The 24057-nt window shown below is 42.6% G+C and overlaps 2 protein-coding genes across 3 annotated transcripts; both read left to right on the forward strand.

The window, feature by feature from the left end:
• The first annotated feature begins 3170 nt into the window (after positions 1-3170).
• LOC310845209 (pulmonary surfactant-associated protein D-like) lies at positions 3171-10016 on the forward strand. 2 transcript variants are annotated; one of them, XM_083740008.1, is made up of 5 exons: positions 3171-3395; positions 4819-4952; positions 6463-6579; positions 8306-8389; positions 8942-10009. In XM_083740008.1, exons 1-5 carry the CDS (start codon positions 3370-3372, stop codon positions 9313-9315), a joined length of 735 nt encoding a protein of 244 aa, XP_083596134.1. In that variant the 5' UTR covers positions 3171-3369; the 3' UTR covers positions 9316-10009. The 2 variants fall into 2 exon arrangements, with proteins under 2 accessions (XP_083596134.1, XP_083596133.1); XM_083740007.1 differs by having other exon boundaries at positions 3172-3395; positions 4768-4952; positions 8942-10016.
• A 4327-nt stretch (positions 10017-14343) lies between these two features.
• Positions 14344-23308, forward strand: LOC310845280 (mannose-binding protein-like). The gene is made up of 6 exons (XM_083740107.1): positions 14344-14495; positions 15431-15605; positions 16938-17045; positions 19270-19353; positions 19989-21499; positions 21846-23308. The coding sequence occupies exons 2-5, from the start codon at positions 15440-15442 to the stop codon at positions 20360-20362; spliced, it is 732 nt and encodes a 243-aa protein (XP_083596233.1). The 5' UTR covers positions 14344-14495; positions 15431-15439; the 3' UTR covers positions 20363-21499; positions 21846-23308.
• Positions 23309-24057: the final 749 nt, after the last annotated feature.

Here is a 24057-nt window from a genome sequence, read left to right on the forward strand (position 1 = left end):
AACCTAGGACTTGCCGATCAGAAGGTCAGCGATTTGAATCCCCGTGGCGGGGTGAGCTCCCGTTGCTCGGTCCCTGCTCCTGCCAACCTAACAGTTCCAAAGTGCAAGTAGATAAATAGGAACGACTCCAGCGGGAAGGTAAACGGCGTTTCTGTGCGCTGCTCTGGTTCACCAGAAGTGGCTTAGTCATGCTGGCCACATGACCCGGAAGCTGTATGTCGGCTCCCTCGGCCAATAAAGCGAGATGAGTGCCGCAACCCCAGAGTCGGCCACAACTGGACCTAATGGTCAGGGGTCCCTTTACCTTTACCTTACCTTCTGTGAGAGGATCCGAAAGAAAGCCACCCATTGAAACCTGCACTTTCGCAATGCCGTTCTCTGGCCATGTAATGTGTGCAAAAATGGATATACTAGGGTAAAGCGACCATAGAAATGCTTGTCAGTGGAAAATAACATACAAATGTGCATTATATTAGGCACCAGCCCAGCCCTTGCCACTGACACTGTCTGCTAGGACATGGAGAGTTCATGGGGCTGCACTGTGCTGCTTGCCTGCCCACAAGGGGGGAGCCCGGCCGGCCAAGACAACCCTTGGTGGATGCATCACCCTAACACTGGCTGGGCAGCCATTCAGCGAGGAGGCCAAGGTCGTGGTGGCAAGGCCAGTCTGGGCTCCAGGGCCCAGAGACCCCTGGTGGCAGGCAAGGCGGAATGGGGATCTCTGCATTGGGCACCTGCTTCACATGCCTCAGAATCATGCGCCCAGGGCTACGCTCCCCCCATGTCCCCCAGGCTACAGCCCTGACTGGGATTCTGGTGTTTGTAAGGAACACATTTAAAACCACAACTCAAGGAAATTAATCTGCAAATATCAACAAAACCATCAGATCATCTACATACACTTAATCGGAGGGGTTGTTACTTTATGACAAACACAATGATCCAACTTAAGCATAATGCATAGCAATATCAGTATTTTCCCTTTTCATGCTCATGTGGCCTGTGAGACACCTGAGCATGATTATGAACCAATGATAGGAATATCATTTACGTTGACATAAACTTCACTAGGAATAAGCAACAAGCAGCTTTTTCTTTCTTGTTTCCCTTTGGAGCAGAAAGTTGCAACCACTGAAGAACACCAGTCTTTTCAGTTAGCAGGTGTAAAAGAAAATTCATGTAACTAACAGGTACCATAGCTGTCAACTTTTCCCTTTTCTTGCGAGGAATCCTACTCAGAATAAGGGGATTTCCCTTTAAAAAAGAAAAAAGTTGACAGCTATGCCAGGAACAGCCAGAGAACCATGAGTAGGGCATGTTCGGCTCTTCTATTTCCTAAAAACAAAATGATAGAAACAGTTTTCCTTTTAAGATATGGGAAAGTGGCATCCACGAGGAACCAATAAGCATAGAAAAATCAGCAGAAATAAGAAAATTACCCCCCCCCCCATAGTTTGGCACACAGAACGGTACAATATCACAGGGTATAAATAATGATAAACAATTCTCCAGCCAGAATGTAGCCATGGATAAGATTATCAATTTACAAAATCAAATAATGGTTAAAGAAAGGAATACTTTACTAAGATCAGGATAAGGTAGGCAGTTGATTCTGGAAGGAAACACACCTGTACAAAGGCACCTTGTTTGTTACTTTTACAAGAGCTATTCATATACAAATCAGGGTGAAGAGGGGAAATAAGGAAAAGAATATCCACTAAAGTCCCATGGAGTTCACTTTCGGGGGGGGGGGTGTTCAATAATAAACTAATACAGTGGTACCTTGGGTTACAGACTCCGCTAACCCAGAAATAGTACATGTTTTCAGCATTTTTCAGAATTCCAGCTGTCATACCTTTTTTTGAATTTTTATCCCTGGAACAGGAATTTTTGGAACTCTGAACCTTGGAACAAATCCCCCCCCCCCGACTTTTTGGAATTCCAACCCTCAGAAAGCATTTTGAAGGATTTTCAGATTTCAAGTCTTGAACATCCTGGGATTGTCCCTCATTTGGAGTTTTGTGTTCCAGGGTAGGTATTGAGAAATATTAGAGAGAGCTACAAGCATGAGGTGTATGAAGAGGATTGTGCATATTCAAATATTTTAGATGATATTAGAAAGGGGAGGGAGAACAATTGTTCACTTTATACATTAAAGCTCTTAGAGATCTTGAATTTTTTGTTTCAAAAAGTGCAAAATGTTAGGAAACAGTAAGCATGCCATAAAATAATCAAAACATTCCAAAGATCACATTGAGAGAGAGGAAATACCTGTGACTGTGCATCCTCATTACAAACTTTTTAAAGAATGTTATCTACAAAAGCCAAGCATATAGTATTGATTATGACAACATACTTATAAAATTAGCACAACCTTCTTTAAACTTTAGAGAGAGTCGGTTACATGATATCTAAACAAAGAAAATCTGGACTATCAAGATGTTCGGTCTAACATACCTGTCCAAAAAGTACGGTAAACAGAAGGTGGTCTAGGTTCTTTGGATGAGGAATTAATGAAAGAAATGGAGACCAGTTATGTTAAAAATCATATTTGGTAATGTCACCTCTGACTACTATTGCACTGTTGTATTAGTTTGTCTACAAGCGCAAATGCTATCCAAATGCTATCATACCAGTTTTACACAGTTAACAATCACTTCTCCATAAGAATGTGATCAGTATCTGGGCTGCTCCCAGGAAATGGATTTTAATTAATCACTTAAATAAAATATATTTATTTGCTCCTCAAAATAATGATAACAAGGTCAAGCCTGGGTCTTTAACCACTGTAAAATTCAGAATTTTAGAAATCATGCAGAATACATCATCTCAATACTTGTTTACTGCCTGACACTCCCACCATAAGTGACTATAAGTCCCATTAGCGGAGAACCCCCAAGACAGAAAACCAAGCCACAAATATTATGTGCTTGCTATCTCCAGCGGATTGATTTAAGCAATTGCTCCTTAACAAGTACTGTGAATTGTTCAGTAATGAGTTAACAATTTGTTTTGAATTGTTTACTTTGAAGTGGCAAGCTCCATTGTTCTCTGCATGTATTTTACCACCACAGGACAATACTTCCTTTGTGTTTCGCTTTCTTGGATTAACAGCGTCTATAGCAGGAACCCGGAAACCATGCTCTTGAGAAGTCCCACTTGAAAGCAACAGACCTGCTTTGATAGTTTGAGGATCGTGAAGCAAAATATTTATGGTTAAAATGCTTTGCATAAGAAACATGAGCTCTTGTTACATAACCCTTGGTCTATAAATGGAATCCTGAATGCCTCTAAATTAGTCTTGCTAAGACTTTTGTGGAACAAAACGGAAATTACAAAGTGACTGGACTTTTGATATGAACTCCAAACATGGACCAAACAAAGAATCCTAACAGGTATAAATGATTGTATATTATTCTTTCAGTGTGCTAAAATCAACAGGGACTTCTTGGATGAAATACTCTAAATGCATTTGATTACTGTATAGATTAGCAAAATGCTTGTGATTATAATGGGAGTGAAGGGAAGGTGGAAAGAGGTACCATATATTTCAGGGCCCCCAGGAGGCTGTGCTATATTTCTTGGTGCTCTTTCTGTACAAGGAGGGTCCTACTGTGCTCAGTCGGACTTAGTCCCATGCAAGCATGCATAGGAGTTGCAGCCAGGCCCCAGATAGGGCAGCATTTCACCATCAACTCAGCAATTCCCTGAGATGCAGAAGTTATGCTTCTTTGCATAGGAAGGAATCACACCCATTCACCTCGATTGGCGAAAGTATACATCTGTATTCTGTAGGGTGGCCAGATGCAACAGATGACAGGGCTTCCACACCTTTGTGTAGCTGATAGGGGCATGCAATTTGCACCTGCTGGAATCCCCACTTTTGCATGGCTATTAAGACTACAGGAGCCCAGCCCTCTTTGCAGCTGACCATGCTAGTACTCAGGGACAAGAACGGGGTAGGAAGTAAACCCTTATTGCTAGTGATAATAGTTTCTTGTAGGACAGCATGATTTGTCCGGGGGGGGGGGGGCATGCTTTGACACAAAGAACTCAAAGGATGCAGTTGGGAGATTTCAAGATCCAAAACTTGGGCATCGCTGACGAAAGCAGTGATGCCTATTACACATACTTAGAATTTTATTTTCTTTATCCAAACCTTACCATGTGGCACAAGTTATAAGATGATTGGCACAACAGGCTGCTGTACTATGGTGCTGAAACTGTACACCTCGCCTGATTCAGCAATGAATTAATTCTTTGCGGTACTGCCTGTTTGTGACACACGTAAGGACCTTTGGGCTCTTGTTCTAATCTTTGGGTCACCAACTTGCTCTTTTGTAAGGTCCCAGTTTCCCCTAGTTCTCCCCTTTCAACAGGGCATCAAGCAATGTTTGCTGAACCTTGTATTTCCAGATCAGAACCTGAAATCACAATCCTGAAAATCCATATCTGTTCCGATTCTCTGTCAAATATTGTCCATCTCCTTCTTAAAATCAGAAGCTGCTAATTAGGATAAAGATCACACCCACACCATAAATTTAAATCACATTTAGAGCACACGTCTCTAAAAAAGAATTGTGGGAACTGTAGTTTCTTAACAGTGTTGGGAACTGTTGTTCTGTGGGTGACAGTCTACTGTTTCCAGGATTCTTTGGGGGAAACCATGTGCTGGAAATGTGCTTTCAGTGTATGGTATGCATGTGACCAGAGTTTAAGTTGTCTTCTTTTCTAATGACGTTGTGCTTGTTTCTGTCCCCACTTTAGACCCTACATCCAGACAATGCAGATACTTCTAATACTTTCTCCATTGGTAAGGGGAGCATCTCTGCAGAGAACCACCAGCTCTGCTCCAAGGCTTTTTCTGCCAGGATGGGTTCCTAATGCTTGTACATTAGTTATATGTGCATCTGCTGAGACCAGACCAAAAGGAGGAGAAGAGGGAGATCAAGGTACCAGAACATTTATGGGGAGGGTGCACTCTCTTTTTGTGCACTTTGGGGTAAATATGGGGTAAATAACTTCTATATAAGCTTGATCCACTCTGTTCTCATATACAAGCTTGGAGCAAGTATGTGTGGGCTCTTTTTTTAGCTAATGACAATAGATCAAAGCCCCTGTGACAGGAAATGGGGGACAGGGCAGCTTCCTGTTCCTTATAGCAGCAATGTCAGGAAGAACTATTTTATGGTAATATAGTATTTCATAAGGCTAGAATATCTAACTACTGTAATTTAGGTAAACCACAGGCTACTTCATCACATGCACTAAAATAAAACAAAGACACATAAAGGTAAAGGTAAAGGGACCCCTGACCATTAGGTCCAGTCGCGGACAACTCTGGGGTTGTGGCGGTCATCTCGCTTTATTAGCCGAGGGAGCCGGCGTACAGCTTCCGGGCCATGTGGCCAGCATGACTAAGCCACTTTTGGCGAACCAGAGCAGTGCACCGAAATGCCATTTACCTTCCCACCGGAGTGGTACCTATTTATCTACTTGCACTTTGATGTGCTTTCGAACTGCTAGGTTGGCAGGAGCAGGGACCGAGCAACGGGAGCTCGCCCTGTCGTAGGGATTCGAACTGATGACCTGCTGATCGGCAAGCCCTAGGCTCTGTGGTGTAGTGCTACTGTAATTTAGGTAAACCACAGGCTACTTCATCACATGCATTAAAATCAGACAAAGACACATATAGCAGATCAAATAAGCAAAAGGCTCCGGCCACAATGCTCAAGCTGATGTTTAACATGCTACAGGAGGATTGAGGGACTTGCAGTCCACTGATTAAATGCAACCCACCAGTCTTCTCAGTCCATCTTGCCAGGCCCTACCCAGGTCCTGTCCCTTGCCCTGTTCTGTGCACTCAAGTGTCCTTTGCTCAGGCTAGCAAAGGGTATCAGGCTTCTGATATTGGACTGGGGAAACAGAGGGATACCTGGATAGCTATCCCAACTGATGGATTGCTCCGTTGGTTAGAGCATGGTGCTGATAATGCCAACTTTGCAGGTTTGATCCCCATATGAGACAGCTGCATATCCTCAGGGTCCCTTCTAACTCTTCTGTGATCTATGAACACTGCACCAATCTGCTTTCTTCGTGGCTGGTACTGAAGCCAATCAGACTGGCAATGCAGGAAGAGGATGGTCTGCTTCACAGCTCCCTACATCTCTGTGGCCCTTCCACAGATACAACTAATAAATGCCTGCATATGGAGGTCTATGGTATCAGCACTTAACTAGCGGACAATAGTATAGGAGCCAAAGAACTCTGAGGCACAATTCTCAAGTAAAATCTCATTGGAGACAAGGTGACTATTCTGACAAAAGAGTTGGGAGTACTGTCTACGTAACCTCAAATGATAGGCACTATAAAACAGAGTTGTTGTTGTTGTTGTTGTTGTTGTTGTTGTTGTTGTTGTTTTTAAGTCGCATATCAGTTAACTGATTTGGGTCTTCTTTATAGGCTTACCAAGACCTCAAGGACTACAGGGTCCAGCAGGACCAACTGGCATTCCTGGTTCAGAAGGAGATAAAGGCTCTATAGATGGGAAAGGATCAAGTGGAAACAGTAATCTTCCAGGTAAAAGCTGTTGCTGTCAGTTATTATTATTATTGTCATCAGCAACAACATAGCTAGGCACTGTACAAAAATAAAAAATAATATGAGCCCTACCAGAGATTTATAATCTAAATGGGGGGGTTAAACTTTTTTTTCTCGATGTACAAAGTACCAGGAGGACAAAGATGATGACAATGATTCATTCTGACTGCTCTTTTTCAATATACAAAGCATTTGACACCATTTTGCTCATGTATTATCAGAATAACACAGTGAGGTAGGCAAGGGTGAGAGCTAGTAGTCCATCCCATATCAGTTGCATTGTCTGACCTCCTTATGTTTTTATTTGGTCAAAGTGAAATGTGTCACTGTATAACACATAACTGGCACATAATCAGCAAGAAAAGTATTAACATAATTACAATTGCTCCGATCAAATAGATTGGAGGAAAGTGTTTTCTTCTACAATGTGCAAGTATAATGAGGATCAAATTTCAAAACTGCCTCATATTGAAATTAGCAAAAAAAGTGATACAAAGACTTAAAGTTTAGGCTGAAAGTCCACAGACACTTCTCAAAGTCAAGAAGTGAGGAAGAAATATATCCCTTTGGTTTCTGGGCCAGTCATGACTCCATGAGGAAAGATGCTCTCTCGTTCTGAATCAACTCTCTTCCTCTAAAAAATAAAATGCCTCTGTATGGTTATAACCAGTGCTATTTTTCTTGAAAAGGTGTCAAAACTCACCATGAACTCATAATGACAATGGTGCCCACCTGAGAGTTCCGGCATGTTCCGGCAAGTTCCGGCTGGGGGGGGGAAGCCCTGGTTACTACTAATCTGGTGTGCACATGTGGACATTTCTCACTTAGGGGGTTCTGGAGGGCAGTTGTCGGCTTTCTTCCCCCGATGTGGTGATGTCAGTGTGTGCAAAAAGAGAAGCCACATCCAAACACTGAGCACTCCTTTGCAAGTGCAATCTTAAGAGCCAACATACAGGGCTACTTCTCCTTAGACAGAAGCACTTTCTGAGCTCTGGGAGAAAAGAAACTCCACAGCAGACACTGTCCCAGCCCTAAGAGGAAAACCTCTTGGCAGTTTTTCTGAGTCCTCTCCCTTCTCCTTTCCCCAGAGGACTTCAGCTGGACCTACTATTGTCCTGTTGCAAGGCAAAAACTTGCACAGCCTCTCCACAAAAACGTCTCTTTCTCTTCCCATAGTTGGCCGCACAAATCTGTCACTTGCAATTATTAACCTGAGATTATTTTAATTCCATCTCCAAACAAGAGGGCATTTAGTTCAACTCGCCATCCAGGAAGTTAACAAAATTTGCACCTGAAGAAAAATTTCCAAGTGAACCAGCCAAGATGAGTGAGCTCAAGAACTATTTGTATTACATTTCCTTCCTACAGAAGGCAGAACAGGAAAGAAATACTGAACGTTGGAAAACAGAATAGCTATTGTTTCTGTTGGCAAACGCCCTTCGACTTCTTTAAAGAGGAAGTTTATTCTGCTTCTTGTGTACAGTAAAAAAATATTTGAATAACCTAAAAGAATGAGCAACTGTGGACCACTTGGCACATTATAGTTTTACAGTAGGTGCACTGTTCTCAAATGAGGGACTCTGCGCCAGTTCTGTAGCTACATGAAAGCTTGGCCATAGATTGTTATCCATACATATTTTGAAAAAGTTCACTTCCGGAATTTGCAGTTGATCAGGAAATCTAATGCAACTATTTTCTTATTCAGAGCTGGAAAGCCTTAAAACACAAATAAGGGGCTTGGAAACAGAGTTGGAGGGTTTGAAAGCTGCCATCACCAAAACCCAAAAAGGTAAGAAAGGGAAATTATTGTTTGCTTTTGTCCAAATAGGTGGATATAGCTTCAAGTTGACTATTTCCCCCCCAAAATATTTTATTAAAGTTTTCACAATACAGTAAATTAATACCTAGAACAAAAATAGGATCAGAAAGACAAAATTAAAAGAGAAAAGAACAAGAAAAGTTAAAGGGGAGAAGAGGAACCAGATAGATAAGGAACATTAATAATATCAATAATAATAATAATAATATAAAAAATAAAATTATACATATCTAGCCCTCTATCATAATTATACCTTAATCTTCACCTTCAAAGAATGAGTCTTCTTAGCTCTTGCTGTCTCAAGTTTACTACTGATGCAATTTGAATTCACAAAAGTGATGGGGAACATGTGACCATCCATCCATACATTGTGCAACCACTACTCCCATCCTCTCCTCTGCTTTAAACCATGCTAAGAACCTATCTCCTTCCACTGAAATATAAAATGCTGCCCGTACCATCAATGCACCTGGCATTTTACAGCATTAGATTTGAAAGCCTTGCAATCCTGTCTCTTTCTAGTTCTCCTTGCCCCCAATGGCGTGATGGTTGGTGAGAAGGTATTCAAAACAGATGGATCCAGAGGTGATTATCATGCTGCACGTGAGACCTGCTTGCGCATGGGTGGCGCACTTGCCTTCCCGAGGAATGCAGCAGAGAACAGCGCCTTGCAAAAAATAGTGACCTGGTATAACAGAAGAGCAGTCCTTGGGATCAACGACATGGCGACAGAAGGCAGGTTTGAGTACCTGAATGGCGACGTCATTGGGTACTCTAACTGGGCCCAAGGAGAACCAAATAATCTTGGCAATGAGGACTGTGTAGAAATGCATCAGGATGGCAAATGGCATGACAGAGGCTGCACACTTGAGTGGTTAGTCATTTGTGAATTCTAAAATCAGGAGGTGCGGGGGTGGTCATGTTTGCGAGGCGAAGGAATAGTTTGTTCTAATTCTTTCAAAATTCAGAACCCCTCTAGCTTGAACAGTAAGTTACACAAGTGATATTCAAGATGCTACTTTCCTTTACCTGACTGTGTGCAGAAAGAATATGGCAAATTTAATGTGAGGCATGTGATTTCTAGTAAAGCATGTCCAAGAATAAAACTACACGCTATGAGTACACTGACATTCAGGCAACATCCATCCCCATGGTAACAACAAGAAAACTACACTGGAATGCCCACGTGCCTTTTCAACCAATCCCAAAAATGCAAAACTGACATTTCCTTCTTTGTAGCCCAATTAAAGGAATTGTTCCTCACCTGCACAAGAATGTATCATAAAGGCATCTCCAGCTCAGACCATGGCATAACCTCATAAGGCGCTCAAGGAATTATACCAATGATTCTAGTATTCAGATTCAGGAACATTGCACTCTGTACCAGCATAGGAGCTTGCTGAAGAAAGAAATAGCAGAGCAACAACACTCACCATCATTTCAGGTGATCAGCGGTAATTGTAGCTACCAACACAAGAGGCCAAAAGACTTCCAATTGATCCTATAAGGCTACTGACTCTGACATATCTCCCAGGTTTGTGCTATTTGTTGCTCGGACATAGGTTGGGTTGTTCCGGAACTAGCTATCTCTTGTTGCATCTCGAGGCCCCAAGACCTACCCCCAAAATAAATACACACGGGCACTTATATTAGTTTAAGTTTTGGAGCAAATTTTGGCCACAACTTTATTGAAATACAATCACGTGAGCGGTATTGGCTTAGGCATTGACTCCCCACTATAACTGACTCCACCTCTCAGGGTGATCGTCCAATGGGGTAAACCAAACGATGGTGCAAGGTCGATGAGGAGCAACCTAAGCTCACCCCAGGGTTCCTGTGGTCCTGGCATGGCCCTAGCCCCTCAAGCAGACTTCGGATAAGATCCAGGACCCCCAGATTCCTTTAAAGGAATACCCAGTTCCTGGAGGGTTAGGTGATGGCCGCACCTCCCCTCCCCACAATCCAACTGAGCCAATGCCTAACTGCCACCTTACAAGTTGTGATGATTTGCTAAGGGGTAGGCGAAAACCAAGTGGCCAAAGCCAATCTGCCAAATGGAAAAATTCCTGTTCCAAAACAGGCGACCCAAACCAAAGCAAGGCCAAGCGACTCTAACTAAACTAGGGAGGGTGGGCGGGTGTTCAACAGTGCGAAGCAAGTGCCCCTCCTTGCATCACACTGCTGTTTTAAAAGCCCCTGGGATCACGCCACCCACTGGCTATTGGCTACAATCGCCTGGTGCGATCCCAGGGGAATGGCCAGGACATCTTGCTCCTCCTCCCCCCATTTTAACCCTGTCAGGTGAGCTCTGGGGTCCTACGCGCAACCAGGACCCTCTGTTATGAGGATCGCATTTGTCTCCTTTCAACCAGGCCAACAACCCTGCTAAACTTCTGACCATCAGAAGCAGGACCCTATCGCTCACCAGTTTGGGGATACAGAGAAACCTGGGGAAAGTGGGCTACTTTTGCATAGCAGAATATCTATCCTTCTTTATATTCCTGTCACAACTTGCATTGAGGAGGAAAAAATCCATGCTTTTAAACTGCCTTCTAGCTGTAATCCCAAATCTTTTGTATTATTACTGGACATTAGGTCAATGGAGATGTTTTTATGAACCACAGACCTTGCAAGGAAAAGGATATTGGATTCCTGAGGGTACTATGATTGTGAAAGAACCTGTTGCCAAGATATGGAGACTCGCAAGTAATCTTGTCAATGGAGGCATAGTTCATAGGGTTACATTGCCAACTCTAAGGTGTGGATATAGATTAGTCATTCCACACCTGTCTAATCTATACAGCCTGGTGCAGCCCATGTCATCCCTCTTCTCTGAACTGTCTTCTCCTACACTTACTCCAGTGATGAGTAAGAGCTAAAGTGCAGCCATAATGAACGAATCAAACATGGTTCTATACAGTGCTATTTTTCTAGAAAAAGATCTCCCAGAACACACCATGAACTCACTTTGTTCTCTTATAATGGCGATGATGCCTACCTGAGAGGTACCGGAACTGAGTTTCAGCAAGTTTTGGCTGAAAAAAAAGCCCTGGTACTTTATGATGCCACCTTCAGAGTCACATTATGAGTCAGTCAGTTGTATCAGTCTTTTGGATCTTCCCTCTGACTGAACAATACTATAAGTTAAAGCCCTAAATACTCACCCTATCTTGCTGAGGAGCATTACACTTTCATCAGCAAATACATGTTCCCTGTAAGGCCAACTTCAGGTAAGGACAACCCTATGTTATCTCAAGGTCATCTTTGTTATCTCTGTCATCTCATGACATCCTCAGAAGAACACTCCATAGAGAGTGCCAGTCTTTTCCTCTCTTTGAGTTGCAAGGTTTAACAAATATACAACAGAAGCAAAACAAAACAAAACAAAACAAAACCACTCCAATGTCCAGCATCTGACAGATAAAAAAAAATACACAAGAAGAGTTGCTGGATCAGGTCAATGGCCCATCTAGGATTAAATTCTACAATTAAACAAATTAATGCCTTAGATTCACCTGAAACGTCAAATCTAAAGTGCATTTTAGAACCCTGATAATTTCTCGATACTACACAATGGAGTGGTAGGTCTCTGAAAGAAAGAACTTGCCCTATGTTCTTGAGCAACATGTTTTGAATTAAGGAACAGTCATTAAAATAAAAGATTTCTGGCAGTTGGAGCAGATGGATTAGTTGATGCATGAATGTGCAAGAATGGTTATCATGCATTTATTTTATTTTATTTTCCCCCTTCTTTCCACGTGATGTGTGTCATGGCAATGACAATGGATTATATTTGTCATTAACAAACCTGGGCCAAGGTCCAAAGAGCTTGAGCAGATTCTCTGCAAACACCACAGGCTACCTTAGAAAGCCTTCTTGGTTTCAAAGGTGGTTTGCTGTTTGCTATGAAGAGCTGCTGTTTGAGAAGCTCAAGGCCCAAACCCCTGTTGAGACTATGGGAGCCCATCATGTAACATGAACATTGAAACGGAAGGAGAAAAGGTTGTTGCTAAACATTCTGAGCTTTGTGGGACAGCGTCCCAAGATGTTCTTGTCTCCATTCCAAGCCTCTGTTGCCTAATGTGCATGTGTGTGAATAATCCTTAGATCTGACTGTATAAACCATTACTTTTCTTCTCTTATGCTGCCTTCGCTTTGACAGGAGTGGTAAATAAAGCTGGAGACAAAATATTTATTACCAGTGGGAAGGAAGCCTTTGTATTATTGCCAGTTAGTGCAGTTATACCTGAAAAGTTGGTAGAGCATGAGACGCTTAATCTCAGGGTCATGGGTTTGAGACTCATGCTGGGCAAAAGATTCCTGCACTGCAGAAGGAGATGACCATCATGGTCCCTTCTAACTCAGCAATTCTATTAATCTGTTACCCTGTGATATACTTTGTTGTCCCCTCCACATTTATGAAAGTCCCTCAGCTGGGGTAGCCATGTACATGTCATCCAAAAGATGACACACATTTGCATAAAACTTGCAATAATTTGGATATAAACAGAGCACACCTCACCATGGTGGGCTTGTGGGGAAGACTGATCAGGTGAGCTGTGTCAGTCTGCTGCTCAGGGTGCTGCTGCCTGTTCATGGGTCCCTGCTCTCCATCCTTATGGTGATTTATACTTGAATCAGGCTACCCTTCCAAAAGAGGACCCTTTCCAATAAAGGGTGGTTCTCTGTAAAGTAGGGCCCACAGCCACCCTACTTCCAGGCAGTGCCTGATCCTATGATGTTCCTGCTCAATGAAGAATAATGGGATTTGTTTTACTTTGCTTGGATCTACAAGGGACATGTTTAACTTTATTAGAATGATATATCTAATATCTAATAATATCTTGTTTAGAATGGTATATTAGATATATCATTCTAAAACGTTACAGGGCAGACTTGTAGATTAAAAGCGTTTCTTACCTTGTTTTGTCCGTCAAAACGTCATTTCCCTATTGCTGGTTCCTGGTTGCTCTGCAGAGCCCTCTGGTGTCTCATTTTAATAACGCATTATGAACATTAAAAGCAGAACACAATGTGTCCATCTACGTTGTGAAACCCATTTCTTAACCCTTCCTTAACATTATAAACCATGAGTGTAGATCCACCCTTCTTCTTTCTCAGGTGTGGCCATCCACTCTACCTGATCTTGCTCTTTTTGTTCTTGTGTTTTCCCCTTAGGTTCCAAAACACTTCTCAGGGTGGAAAGAAAGAAAGAAAAAACTTTCCAGGTTCCAATTTAGATTCTGGTGTAGCAGCTGGGATGGCATCAGCCACATCCAGCCTTTCTGAATAGGGAATATCCTCTGTGACTGGAAACAGGGCCTAGTGTTGAAATGCGGATAAATGTTCACCACCACCCTCTTTTGCCTCAGTTTCGACTGGCTTTAAATCTACTGTTCACTGCTAGCTTAATCTTTTGCAAAGAGCTTTATGGCCTCTCCAGATATTCTGGAACTCTGCTTAACTGCTTGGAGAGGTCATATGTGGATTTAATCATCATTACTTTGGGGAAACTTGGATGGTTTTAACAAAAACATGTTTACTTCCCTTTGGTTTCACCTATCTTACTTATCTGAGAGCTTACAAGGAAGGTTACTCTGAACAAACTCATCAGAAGGTTCAAAATGGTTATAGATTGACAGCCCAAGCTTTCTGATAATGCTGCAAAAAGTATAAAGCATTTTAGATTTCTGTATCTCTATAATGCATAATATAACAGATTTCTGTATCACAGTTCTATAAGATGTCTGTAGATCTATTTGCTGGAAGAAGCACTTCCAGTGATTATACGAAAGGGCAAGTTCTAGAATTTGTCCCTGTTTTCCAGTAAATTGACTGGGGGGGAAAGGTTATGCTGAAACACCTCATGCAGTCGTGCCAGTAGGTGCTGGTGTATAAAGTACAATTTTGCAATCCGCAGAGATAAAATAAAATACTTATCTATGGGATTTTTCTAATGATTTTTTTCCCCACCATTCTAAGCAAAACAGAAATCCTCCCCTTTCTTGGCTAGTCTTCATCTCTCTTCAAATCAGCTGAGCTGCTTCATTTGATCAAGGAAACATATGAGAAACCGGTAAGTAATGCTGCTTCAGATTAATGCTGGATGAAAACTTTGCTTGTTAATCTCCTCCAGTTCTACAAAATAGTTTAATCCATCTGCTGTTTCCCCATTCTCAAAATAAGCCTGAATGTAATCCTAACCCCATTTACCTGGGAGTGAGAAAGTTTGAATTCAATAGAACTTATCTTGGAATAGACAGAGATAGGAGTGTGCTGTTAGTTGATTTACCATTCCATTTTAAATTGCTTTAATTTGTGGGATTGAATTAGAGGCATGCTTTTTGGGATGTTTGCCTGTGACAGGGAATGCAAATAAAATATTAAATGTCTTCCTTACAATATGCAACAGGCTTTATTTTGTTGGTGATGAAAAATTGGTAATATGGGCATTTATTTAAATTTATTTGATTAAGCAATGGATTGGTTCAAAGGCAGAAAATTAATCAGATAAACGTGTCTTATTGACACATCTGTTTTAGTATGACAGCTGAAATACTATTTATAGTAGTGGGGGTAGGAGAGCTGGGTGGGAATCAAATCTGGCAACAAATGTGCCCCTTTGGTTTCAGATAGTACATGGGTAGATGAGTCTGTAAGCCCAGGGCACAATTTTTTATGGTCCTCAAGCAGCCACAGTGGCTCATTTGCCAGAACTGTAGCTCTGTGCAGAAGCTAAAATTCTCCAACCAACAGCATTTGCAGTTGTTTCGCACAGCTATAACACCAAGATCATTTGGGTAAAGTAACAATTGTTCAGAATTCAAATTGACCAATGTCCTTCAATGGCGCAAAACACACTGACAGGTGGGTGATGGCTTTCTGAGAGTCTCATCTTAAGAGGGCAAAACAGATTCCTCTCTCACTGGCAGAGAAAGAACAGCAGAGTGGCCACAGGCAACCTCTAAAAGATCTCAAAATAATTTCCTCTTAACTGGTTATCTGTCTAAGGTATCAGCAATGTATCTTCGAATTTTCATCGCCCTGATGCTGGGAACATCGCCGGCATTGGCCGCTGATTCTGAAACAAACACTTGCACAGTAATGGCATGTGGCAACCCAGGAATCCCTGGTTTACCAGGAAGAGATGGGAGAGATGGCCCCAAAGGAGAGAAGGGAGACCAAGGTATCTCCATATAGTTATATGGTAATCTTTGGCACCTTATGATAGCTCATCTATATTTCAGCTGGGTTTCTCATGTATATGTGTGACGTGGCAGGGTGGTTACACATTGCTATGTATTTAACCCTTCTCCCCCCCCCTTCCTCTATTTGCTTACATTGACGTCATACTGTTTTCCAAGGTCCCAAAAGGCATGGGGACAGGGTGCGGACTGTCTCCATGGTTCTGAAAAGCAAGCCCTGGATGTTTTTGCTTTGAGTGTTGGCTGGGTGCTTCATAGCACTTTTCCAAGCTCTTTCCTTTGAGCATTGGAGGTGGAAGAGAGAAGTGACTGAACAGCTTCCCTTTTCCCTCTTGGTGGCAAGGGAAAACTAGGTCTCAAAAAGGAGAATTCCTGGATGCCAAGATCCCACTTTGGGGCTGATACTCTTTGTTGAGTAAACCCTAGCAGATATTTTAAATCACAACATATGCAGGAAAGTAAAGCATGTAAATATAGGATGTTAGACCTTTGAAATATCCCCTTGTGAGTTCCAAAACTCCCCTCTTCCCTTAACATAGAACAGACCACATGCTTGGTGTGCTAAAAGTGGTTTACTTGCAAACTCTCCAAAGGTTGGGTTCATGTGCTTTCCATACATCAGTCGGAACACACAGGCAATAAAACTTGGATTAGCTACACAAGTGAAAGTTCCTACATTATTATTATAGGAACACAAGAAAGGCTTGTTAGAGCCATGCGGTCTGAGCTTGGAGCAACCAGTTCTAAACCTATTTACACACTGAGCTTCTCAGACAGCTTGAAGGCAGATTTGTAGTGCAGCGATCCTCTTGGGAAGAGAGTTAAGGATCTATGTGATGGGGGGAGTGATGCACTTGGAGAGAGAGCATTGTCTGGGGAAGGGAAAGAGGCAAAAGGTATAATTGTATGTGAAGCTGTGATATGTGAAATGTGTGAGAGAGACAGAGAAGGCAGGAGAGGGAGATACGCCTGGTCTGTATTTATGTGCTGAGTGCATGTATGCACTATGTAGTGGAAGAGAGATTGTGGAGCAAAGCAAATCTAGGCAGAGCTGGTGGGGAGTCAGGGAACAGAGTGAGCAGGGTAAATACACAGGAACCAGGAGGAGAATAAACAATTGTGATGATTTGCAGTGGCATCAGCACAGAATCACAATTATCAGCTGAGTACAAGGTGAGCTCTAGGAACATCTTGTCATGAAGGCTGCCATCAGGTGTGTGAATGTGTATTATTTAAAGTGACCTTTTTTCCTTGTTGGCTGTTTGTTACTTGGGAATAGTATCCAAAAACTCTTTCTTTTTCTCAAACACAAGCAGTCCAAGTGAGGGGCCAACAGGGTTTTCCTGGTAAGGCAGGGCCTCCTGGATTGCCTGGAATTGCAGGGCCCCCAGGTCAGAAAGGACAAAAGGGAGAAATGGCAGGTAAGAAATCAACTTTCTGGTGCTTAATTTTGCTTTCAGGAAGACATGAATGTGCACTTCAAGACCAACATAGCCTCTTCTTTGTGAATGCCAGTGAATGGTTTGCATGATCATTATTCTTCTGTGAAAGCTTTGCTTAGAAAACCATAGGGCCAAAATGCATCCTGTGGTCCCCAAGCCATTGCATCTGAGAATACATCAGTGGGTTCATGTAGAAGCACCATTTATGTCAACCAGTGTCACAATGGGGTTAGGGCATTCAGAGCCGTCCTGTTCCCTATTATTCAAGTGGCACCTTCTAAAGATGCCATCATCATTTAAACAGGAGTGGCTTGTGGATAAACTAATGTGGAGGGGGCAATTCATACAACGATGTCTTCGTATCATCACAGCATGATGCTGCAGCAGACCCACATAGAGCAAGCACATAGAGCCTGCTGGATGTATAAACTGAACCACAGAAATCTGAAAGTACTCCATGGATAATCTACTGTAAATCAGGAATAATAATTATTAATAATAACGTTATTATTTATACCCCAGCCCAGCCAGCATCCAGCACATATGGAAACATAATAAAACATGAAACATTAAAAACTTCCTGATACAGGGCTGCCTTCAGATGTCTTCTAAAAGTTGTATAGTTACTTATCTCCTTGATATCTGTTGGGAGGGCGCTCCACAGGGAAGGCACCACTACCAAGAAGGCCCTCTGCCTGGTTCCCTGTAACTTCACTTCTTGCAGTGAGGGAACCAGCAGAAGACCCTTGGAGGAGGACCTCAGTGTCCAGGCAGTGTCTTTGCAGCTTAATCTGCTGCTGAACTGGTCCTATAATTGGATTAAACATTAGTAAAACAAGAACAAAAAAAATCCTCCTTTCCTGTAGTTCAGCTATCAGCCACAACCAGCACTGATAGTTGTAGTCCAAAACATAATGAGAACACCAGTTTGGCAAGTGCATGCCTGATGCTTCTTGCTTCTGCCCCCAGTGAACAAGCGGTTCCTATCTCCTTTCTTCCTTCACTATATTTTGCATCTCTCTTTTAGGCAGAAGGGCTTCTGTGTTTGTGAATGTGAGCATTTATGCCCCAAGGAATGGGCTGAAGGCACATAATGCAGGAACATTGGCTGAGGCTAAGTAGGACTGGATCTAGTCAGTCCTGACTAAGGCACCTGGGACCCTCAATGCCCTCGGCTATATTATGGAAGAAAGGCAGGATATAATGACCGCTCCCCACTTAAAACGGGGGGCGCCCTTTGCGGGGACACGTGCAGCCCTGGATCTGGAGTGGCCCCATCAGCATAGGCTTTGCCTTCCCTCAGGTGGGATACCTGGAGGTCCCCGCCTACCCCAGTGAGTTGTCCAATCCCACCTGGGGGAAGCGTTGCCAGGGAAACCAGGCCAGGTAGGGGGAGGGATTACCTGCCCACACAATAGAGGGTGGATCTTAATTGGTAATCCTCACTTGGCTCCAGAGCTTCTCCCACCCTACCCACCCTCAGTTAATGTCTTCTTTCGCAGGTTACCCTTTCTTCATAGGTTTTGCAGGTTAACCTGTCTCCACAGGTATGCGGGCGCTGCTACGATAAGGTCGCTGTTAAAGGGCCGGAAAGGAATTTCCCTGCATTGGCAGGTTTCGCCTTTCCCGTAGCAAAACGTCACAACTTTGGCGGTATCAGGCCTTGGGCGGAATCCTTTTGTCCATCTTCCTCTTTGCGGCGGCGATACCAGGGTTCCCCGTTAAAGGGGTTTTTGAAGGGAGGCTTTGGCCGTACGCCGAAAGGTCGTCATTGCTCTCCCCTGCGGCGGCGTAACGGGGGCGGCTATCTCTGCTTGAACATATGTTCTCCAGAGCCGGCCCATCCCCCCCCACACACTGGATAACCCTGATGCTCCCTAGGTCCCCGGCTGGGGACTAGGGAGGGAGAACGCCCAATGCCTGGGCCAAGGTCTACCCACATTTGAAATTTAATAAAGTTGTGGCCAATTTAATCCCATAGCACGTTGTCTAGAGTCGTTATTCCACATGACGGGGGGGACCACTCGGGATCTGGGGACTCCGCCTGTCCACGCAAATGTCATATAAAAATAATTGATACACAGGTGACAAAGGACAGCAGGTAGTACAGAGTCAGGAATTGTTAATGGTCTGGGTGGCAACTTTCCAATATAAATCATTTGTGCTTAACCATATGAACCATATCTTCATTTTCTCACCTTAGCCATTACTGCCACTCAACAACAAGTAACTGCTTTGGAAAAGAAAATCCAGACTCTTGAAGCTGACCTTACCAAGTATAAAAAGAGTAAGATGGAATATGCATTTTCAATGCTTGTTTTTATATTTACTGTATTTTTAAAAGGTAGCTTGTATTGTGTGCGTGTGTGAGAGTGCAAGTGAAAAACAACAAGCTAATAGCAAGGTATGCAGGGACTCTTTGGGAGAAGCCCTAACTGTTTAAATGGTATGATACAACTTTCAATGTATAGTGCAGATGGGCCTAACTAAGATTATAAAGGAGTCAGTCTGTGTTGTCAATAGCTCATATGTTGCAAACTTTCCACTATCGTCTCATCTCTTTATATTACTTAGAGCCAGGTTATACTCTCCGCACAAAAAGTGTGGTGATCATGTCATCCCATGCAGATTTTACAACCAAAAAAATCAATCCTTTATTAATCAACTTGTTCAACATTCTGTATGTGTGAAAAAAACAAAATTTGGGTTGAGTGGTAATCTGTTTTGCTTTTGAGATGGGACAATGGGACTCAAAGCACTGATTATTGTGGGTGGGGTGTGGAAGGAAATGACAGATTTTTCTCAGTGTGTTGGATATTGATGAACCTAAAGAGCAGCCTCCTACAGCCTGGAACCTTCCAGATGTTGTAGGACTACAACTCCCATTATCCTTAGCAACTGTGCTTTTCTCTCTCTGTCTAGTTGTGATGTTGCAGCAGGTGAAAGTCGGAGAGAAATTTTTTGTTTCGGCTGGTCAAGAACTAACTTACTCCAATGGAAAAAGACTGTGTGAAAATGGAGGTGCAGCTCTTGCCACCCCGAAGAACACAGCAGAAAATGCAGCCTTGGCGGAAATAGTAAAGAGGAATTCGAAGATTGTTTTTCTCGGTATCAACGATATCCAAACTGAAGGGAGATTCGTGTATGTGAATGGGGCACCCCTAAGTTACACAAATTGGAAACAAGGAGAGCCCAGTAACTCTGGTAATAAAGAGGACTGTGTTACAATAGTTGAGGATGGACAGTGGAACGATTTGGATTGTGAACGGAAAGCACTGACTGTTTGTGAACTGTAACTTCTCCACCCCTACCCCCAAAAGATGCTTAACCCTGTGGGTGCCTGTGCTCACAGTTATTAACTGTGCAAATTTGCAGTTTTTAAGTCTGAGGCGGAGAGAGAGGTGGTTTTTAAGGTAGCTAAAAGTAGCATGACAGAAGGATTATTTTCTGCTGCTCTACACACACAGCTTTTGTGCCACAGTAATCTTTGGTCGAAAGGCTTTTTCAGCTTCTTGAAATGTTACAAAAAGCTGCAAAACATATTTAGCAGAATGATAGAGAGGGCAACAATGCTTCTATTGCACCACTTTCGACCTGGAGGAGGGGGCTCCTGTCAGTCTGCCAACCTCAATGATGGATGTGCCATTTTAGGCTTAAGAGTGCCATATGCAAAACCACCACCCACAAACCCTATTAGTCTAATTTGCAAAATATTCAACTATGTTATTAATTATGGAAAACCATTTAAGCTCATCAGCATGCCTCATCTATGCCTAGATGTGCACCTGGAAAGGCTGGAGATCTGCCCTTCTGTTTTATTGATGTCGTTTTCACAAATTTAAAGCTGTGTTTTTCATGAATCTCTTTCATGTACTAGATTCTGTTCTGGTGTAATTGCAGCCATGTGATGAATAAGTAAAACAGTCCATATGTTTTAGGAGTAGCAAGAGTATACTTGTATACAACAGTGTCTAGAGTGCTACATGCAGTGAAATGTATATTTATTAATTTCTAAGTACAGGTACATTGAGAGTACATGCTGCAGAGGACTCTGGTTGATTCTGGATTCTTGCAACATGAGTTAGGTATTAAAAGAGATGAGCCAGTGTGGTGCAGTGGTTAGAATGTTGGACTAGGGCCTGGGAGACCAGGGTTCAAATCCCCACTTGGGCATGAAGCTCACAGGGTGACCCTGGGCCAGTTACTGCCTTCTCAGCCCTAGCCTGCCTCACAAGGTTGTTGGGATTAAATGATGGAGGGGAGGTCTGTGTATGCCAGCACAACACTAAAGTCAATAGAACAAAGCAACCCAAAATCAGAACCAAGAGTAAATGAAATTATGTCCACTATCACCTGCTTTAATCATACTGAGAACTAGAACAAATCTAATAGGGCAACACACAACCACCATAAAAGCAGAGACTGACATATTTGTTTTCTTTTCTTTTTTTAAAATAATTTTTATTAAATGATTTTATGTTACAAAAAACAATACAGCCATACTACCACTAAATATAATTAAGAAATAAAAATTCCATACATCGGTATTTAGTTTGTTATTTGTTATTTGCCGTCTTATTTCCTCCCAAACATTGCGTACAACAACACACATATGTGCAGACACCCACACACCCACACCTGCACACAAAATGATAATAATGAAAGTAAATATTTCCCCCCTTTTATCTTTCAAAATCTTTTCTTCAACTTTGACTTCCTGTCAAGTCCCTTTGCATATATTTTATCTTACATTTGAATGTAAAGACTGACGTATTTCAGGTGATAGTTTTTTAAGGCTCAGATCACAAGGAAGTTAGCATACTTAGCAGGCAAGCCTCCCTAGGCAACAACCCTCTCTCTCCCTTTTGGCCATCTCCTGTGGTTCAGACAGAAAGGTCACATATAGAGGTGGGCCTCCATATATGCTCTAGCGGCTTAGGTATATATGAAAGAGGTCTCAAGCTATGTAGGACTTTATCGGTCAATTTGATTTTAGCAAATCCAAGTCTGAAACTAATTTAGTGGGTCCTGGAGTAGAAAATTCCTACAGGCATTCTCTACAGAATTCCTTTCAGATTGGCACATTTTTTCAATTTGGGGGAAGGATTATATCTCTCTAGCATGCATGTTGCTCAGGTTTGGCGCCAAAGTGGTTGGTTTTTCACAGGAATGGGGAACCCTAGACACATGTGGCATTTAGAGGCTGTTAACAAATATACAAGTAGAGCAAAGGCAGAGACAAACATTGTAAAGTAAGTCTTTAGCAAATCCACTGCCTCACATCAAACTGAGGGGGGTGGAATACCTATAAACCAAAGACGTCTTTCAGCTTGCAGCTCCTGGCTCCTCTCTGCATCTCTCACTCTCTGTTTCCAAATCATTCCTATAGTTCTCTTCATAAGCAAATCTAATTTGGTCCCTCCTTCAGCTGGAGGGGCAGATGAGTCATTTCCCCGTCTAAGTTCTGGAACTGTCTGGAATGGAAATTGCCTAGATCAAATGTGAATGAGTTTCACAATTTGGACAATCTTCCAACAATTCGTTCCCATAAAGAGATGTTCACTGCACCTCTAAACAATTTGCCTGACAAAAGGTATGGCCTGCATAACTCTCACCACTTGTCCAGCATTCATAATAATGTGAAGAAGGAACTTGTACAGAACTTAAAAGAACAGATTAGCTCAAGAATTGTTAACAAGGAGAAAATTCAAAGTAGGGAAATTTGTAGCCTGTCACAGTTTGACTTAAATGTGTAAGTGTGTGAATTCAAACCCTATTCATTTTGGTGGATTGTTCTAGAAATATCGGAAGTCCTATCTTCAATTTATTTCAATACCTCTGTCTCATAATCATATCTACCCATAATCCCTGTAGGCCAATCCTCATCAGCCTGTTTTATTACTACATTAGCATGAGAAGATATTTCTGCTCAGATTAAGCCAATTTCTTCTTAACACTCAATGCCCCTTGAACATACTCCCAGCACTGTGTGAAAGTCTTTATATGTGGGCAGCTCCTGCATGCCTGGGAGAATGTTTAAATGGCACAACCAAATGGTCCAGGGTTGATTGATTCTCACAAAATTGTCACTGTGCTGGGAGCAGTGATGTTGACTGTATAGGAAAAGACTCGTGCGTTCAGGCATTGTCCATGCGGCTGGGTTGTTTTCAGCATTCTTCCAGGCAGCCATCTACAAAGCTGTCTAAAGACAAGCTGTGCTAAATAAATACATTTGAACAACATTATGGTGAACTACTATTTCTTTATTTTTAAAGGACACATTGCATGCTTATGCAGAACATCTATGTGTCCATGTCCATGTTCTTTCTGTGGGGACAGTCTGAACATTCTCTGATCCAGTAGACCATGGGTAGGCAAACTAAGGCCTGGGGGCCAGATCCGGCCCAATCGCCTTCTAAATCCAGCCGGGAATCAGCATGTTTTTACATGAGTAGAATGTGTCCTTTTATTTAAAAGGCATCTCTGGGTTATTTGTGCGGCATAGGAATTTGTTCATTTTTCCTCTCCAAAATATAGTCCGGCCCCCCACAAGGTCTAAGGGACAGTGGACCGGCCCTCTGCTGGAAAAGTTTGCTGACCCCTGAGTAGAGTGTTTGCAGGGCAGCCATAGCTATGTAAGCATAGTCCTGAAAAGAAGAAGTTGTTTGATGGGGAAGCTGGGGAGGGGGGTTAATCGTGCACCCTGTGTCACTTCCAGAAGCACTGATTGGCTGGATTTCACCGTTGTTAAAATGGATATACTGTACATGCTGATCCCTGCCCGTTGGGCAGGGAAGGGTGAAGTTCACACAGTCAAATTCACACACTCTTCATTTATATCTGAAATCCTCTATTTAGCAAGGGATAGAAGCCTGATCTCTATATGATCAGATGACCTGGGGAGGTTGTGATCAACCTCACTAGTCTTTCCACACACACCCCTCACCGGTGACCCTGCTTTTGTTGTTCCTTGTTAAATCAGTTTTGTTTT

This window comes from Podarcis gaigeae, assembly GCF_964106915.1.
Source record: "Podarcis gaigeae genome assembly, chromosome: 5".
NCBI classification, from domain to species: domain Eukaryota; kingdom Metazoa; phylum Chordata; class Lepidosauria; order Squamata; family Lacertidae; genus Podarcis; species Podarcis gaigeae.